The 5,000-nt window shown below is 39.2% G+C and overlaps 1 protein-coding gene across 2 annotated transcripts in view; it reads right to left on the minus strand.

Moving 5' to 3' along the window:
- LOC122255134 (uncharacterized) overlaps positions 1–5,000 on the minus strand; it is a 24,730-nt gene that overhangs the window by 55 nt on the left and 19,675 nt on the right. For both annotated transcript variants that reach the window (XM_043019040.2, XM_043019041.2), the window contains exons 4-5: positions 1,326–2,288; positions 1–1,122 (exon numbers count right to left, since the gene is read on the minus strand). The exon at positions 1–1,122 is cut by the window's left edge and continues 55 nt beyond it. In XM_043019040.2, coding sequence (XP_042874974.2) covers positions 292–1,122; positions 1,326–2,288 — 1,794 coding nt within the window. In that variant the 3' untranslated portion in view covers positions 1–291. The remainder of the gene's footprint in view (positions 1,123–1,325; positions 2,289–5,000) is intronic.

Below are 5,000 nucleotides of genomic sequence, written 5' to 3' on the forward strand. Positions count from 1 at the left end.
ACAAAACTGCTTACAGATTTTGTGAAAAACAAATTTCCATTATTATATTGTATAATAAATGACAGCACAAAAACAAATATAGAAACAAATATGAAAATATAAACAGAATGAAATTTCTAGAGCCTATCTCTTAACTTCTAACCTCCAAACAAACATACAAAAATGATTGTGCATTAAATGAGTGGACAAAGATTAAAAAACAAAAACAAAAAATATTTCTTATTTGTTTCCAAAAAACAAAATGAAAATAAAGTAACATTCAAAACAGGTCTGAATAAACAAAAAGGGGAACTAGAAACTCTGGTTAGTGTTTCCTCTCCTCCCCCAACTTTGCCCCATGCCTCTGCCCTTCATAGAATCGCCACCTTCAGGCCAAGACTGTGATGTATTGGGGCGTCGCATTTCCATTCCATACGGGCTGTTGTTGGACTCGTTGTTGTAGCCTAGGCGGTACTCCCGTTCCTCGAACCGCTGGGAAGAAAACTGGGAGTCTGTTTTGTGGTGGTCACTGGGTGTGTCTAGGAGACCCTGGGACAAGTTTTGGTTATTGTATCCTGGGAAATCTGCAGGAGTCCTCAACAGGCCCTGCCCTTTGGCTGTAGGTTGGTAGGACTGTTGTCTGAAGCGATCATTCATTGGCTGGTATTCTCCAAGAAGGCTACCAGTTCGGTTGGGCCCATCCCCTGATGACACAGGGAGAACCTCTTTGTTGCCCTGCCACAGAGGTTTCTGGGATGAACTGCCAGATGAAGACCATCCTTGCCTTGATCGGTCCATCTCCTGCCCGCGGATATCATTCCCTCGCAAGCTACTTCCACGTATATCATTCCCTCGCAGGTCGTTCTCACGTATGTCATTTCCACGGATAGTTGGCCCTCTCATGTCTGAATTTCTTGCATCTTGTCCACGCATCTCAATGCCATGAAGATCTTGTCCTCTGATGCTATGCCCCTGATTGTACTGGCCCCTGCTATTTGTCCGTTGCACTTCTGGCTCATATCTGTCTTGGCCTCGAGTGCCAATGTTGCGCATATCCTGGTCCTTTATATCCTGGCCATAGAAGCCAGAGTCGTTGCCACGGCGATCAAGTCCTTGCACGTGTGACCCTCTCATTTTGTTCATCTGGTGTAAGTAAATTTAAAATATCAGTATTAATATTTTTAAAATATGGACAAATGCACAGTTAGAGTAAGAAAAAGAGAGTAGAAAGAGAGAAAAAAAAGAGAAAGAGCATGATGGAAAAAGACAATGAGTTATCACAAATTTGTATTGTATATAATATACTTAAAATATATCAAACAAAAAGAGTTAGACTGTAGTATTACTTGGTCTGTTGGGTAGTCATCCCTGCGGCTTGATCCCTGGCTATTGTGGTAATGGTCCTCCTTCCTTTGTGCCCTCGACTCAAACTCCCGCAGCTTTGCCCGTAATTCCTCCAAGTGTTGCTCCACTTTCACCTTCTCTTCCTGGACTTTCTTCAGGGCTGAAGTTGTCCTTACAAGGGACTCTCTGATCTCCCTATTCTCCTTATCAAGATTTTCAACCTTGCGATCAAGTTCAGAGTTCTTAGCTTTCTGCTTTGACTCTAGTGACTTTCGCATGTCACTGTTCTCTCGCTCTAATTTGCGTACTGTCTCCTGAAATTTTCTGTTGTCCAGCATAAATGTGTTATTGGCTGCAATGAGTTTATCAATAGCTGATTTCTGGTTTGATGTCATAGACGAATTTGAACGGAGGTTGGAGTTTTCCAGGCGGAAGTTTGTGTTTTCTTGTGAAACTGCAGTAAGTTCTTCCCTTAGTTCCATGATCTGTTGCTGCGAACTTCTTTTTAGTTCCAAGTTGTCATTCCTGAGGTTGAAAATTTCTTGCATGAGACGTTCTGTATCGTAAGAACTGAAATCCTGACGGTCATAATCCATCCTGTCTTCCCATCTTCTTTGGTTATTGCTGTAGTCTTCTTGCTGCGAGTACATTGGCTCATCTGAGTAATGCCTCATCCTCTTGGTTTCTGGCTCAAACTCTGTGCGGGCCAAGAGCGTTGTGCGGAGGTCTTCTGGTCCCAACATCTCGTCACGGAAGTTGACTGGCGAGGCGCTGTACTTTGTGGTGTCTTGATAACCACTGTAGGACCTGAACATGTTCATACCTGGTGACTGTTGCCTTTCATGGGGACCAAGAACAATCTCAAACTCATCCTGAAGAGCATGGAATACCTCATCCTCGTACTCTCTCCGACTCAGGTGACGGAAACGGCAATTCTGCATGTTACACACACCCTTCAGGAACTCCTTAAGAAAAGGAAAAAAGAAACAAAACAAAGGTTTCAATTATGACATAAAACACTGTTACTGGACTGTTTAACAATTTAATATTAAGAATAATTCAATTCCTTGAGAAGTTCTCTGTATCAATGAAGAATATGAAACCTAAGATAAGTAATAAAATGAGGTGGATGACAAAATAAATGGAATAGAGAACTATATCAAGAAGTGTGATTGAGGAAGATGCATATAATGATGTAAAGTAACAAACCATAATATAATGACACTGGTTTAGTAAAATCTTAATGAATCATTAACCCACCTATGATGCATGACGTGACATTACGCAATCAGAATATTTCAGACATATGTCCCATTGCGTAATGAAGTTTCACCCTATATACAGATTATACATGGTTATGTTTGTATATACAAATCGTAGTTGCATTTGTATATGAACATTTTCTTGACTTTTTCCAAAAATGAAAAATAAAAAATTACAAAACCTCTTCAAACCCTTGGATGACCGGGTGGGTGAAAATGACTGAGAGGTTTAGCGTAGCCTTGCGCCTCGATTAATCTCTAGGCAAGGAAGCTGCAGGCCATTGCTATATTCCAGGCCTATGTGAAATTAGGCAAATATACAACCAGTCATGGGTGTCTGGCAAGATTTGACAAAATTGCACGAGCATATTTGATAACGTTTGGTCTTGAAGAATCTCCTCTAAGCTTACTTACAAAAACCCTTCAAGAATTAAGGGGTATTGCTTCTCATTTATGCCCCCCCCCCCCAATTTAAAATCATGAATGCTGACTGATACATTGTAAAATATTTGAATATATATACATAGAATATATAACATTTTGCATAGGTTAACCCATTTATGATAGGGTTGTTTTGGCTCCAAATGGTAAAAAAAAAACTGGGATATTTCAAATGCGTAAGCCTAACTCCTTGGGATTTTTGCCCACACTGGCCGTGGCCAAATGCTATATGCCCGATCACCCAGTGTACCAGCCAGGAGGATAGCCACGATGAAATATCTTGTCCCCACCGGCTGACACTGCCATCACTTAACATGATATCTTGTCACCCATCGTTGATGGATTAAAGCCCCTAAAATCATGAACTTTGGTATTCTTTCAGAAAATGGTTAATGTAATGATTGATGCAAAACATGAGAACATGAACTGTGTTTCAACAATTTTGCAAAGATTATGGTCATTCTTTAATAATTTTAAATGTATTGCAAAGTCTGGCAAGAGTTAAAAAGTAAGTTACTTGGCTAGGGATCGTAAGATTTATGATATTTACTGATAAAATCTAGAATTTTACAGGGGATGGAGGAGAGGAGAATACTCTTCTTTTTAGTGTTTGGATTGTAAATTCCATTTATTGAAGTGATATCAAGTTAAACTATTTTATCTTCAGTTAGCATACAAAGAGGGAATATATTCTGAATACATTATGCAAAATACTGACAGCTATTTAGTTTCATCTTCAGTTACAAAAACTGTAACTGAGAAGGTTCCATTATGTTGTTTGGTACCCTGTAGCACCTGTACGGTTCTTTCCAACCATACCCAGTGTTTCTTATCCAATAATTCAACACACATTAGAAGGATATTACCATTACAGTCATATTAATGAAAATTTAGATAACTTACACTCAGATAAGAACTACATAAAACTATAATGCAAGATTGATTGATACTGTATCATAAATCAAAAGCAGTCGTGGTGTCTTTTCAATGGGAAATAGTGTAAATCTGATAAATATGAAAAATGAAATCTATATGAGTAAAAAGATTCTCAAATACAAATAATCTCAACTTGGTCTTTACACAACAGCTCAAGGCAAAATTTTCACCCCAAAAAATCTTTATCTTAGTGTCATATTCTTCAGGATTTAGTTTCTAGATCTGAGTCCTTCAAAGTAGGGGTCGTCATCTAGTGGTTGGTGGGTCGTTGTCCCTCATTAGAAAAGGTTAGTAACAAAAAATAACAAAAGAAAGAATACATATAAAATGAAAAAAATCCTGTAGATATGGCAGGGTAACAAAAAAACAAATGTCTTTTGTTCTGGATAAGGAAAGGTATTAGAATTACTAATTAGCGTGTAATGCTGTCCAACTGTGGTATGAGGGTAATACCAGAAACTTAACTTTCATTTTGCAATGAAAAAAGTTTGAAGAACTGCTTTGTACATTTGTTCTATTTCTTTAAATTAGCCCTGTTGTCAACAGGTTAAAAGCCTACGCAAACTACAAGGCACCCTGAATTATTTATCGATTCTATTATCAAGTCTCCACATTTGAACCTTTGATATGACATTTCTCAAGAGGAGTTCATAACAAGAAATGGAACATACTCCTGATGAAGATTGCAAAAGTAGAACATCCTGTAGCCAATCCTACCTTGTGGAATTATCCCTCCTCTTTCATGCCTACTGTTACACTGAATGACCTTAAATGAGCAAGTTAGTCAACAATCCTCATTCTCTCATACTATCAGGATGAAAAATTCTCATTAGCCCATTCCCGCCGAATGACGTGCTGACACGTTTCGTGTTTTTTGTGTCAGACGCCGGTGATGAGATATCTGGGCAAAGCCGGTGCTCGGGGTGAGCGAGCGGGCAGCACAGGCTCACGGCTTGTGCGCACGAGAATCTCGAGGCGTTAAGCTTATGCATTCGAAAACCCCGGCATTGCGACCATACAAAGCTAGAATTGCCCCAG

This window comes from Penaeus japonicus, unplaced genomic scaffold, assembly GCF_977035675.1.
Source record: "Penaeus japonicus unplaced genomic scaffold, GWHDUDI00000001_assembly GWHDUDI00000034, whole genome shotgun sequence".
Taxonomy (NCBI): domain Eukaryota; kingdom Metazoa; phylum Arthropoda; class Malacostraca; order Decapoda; family Penaeidae; genus Penaeus; species Penaeus japonicus.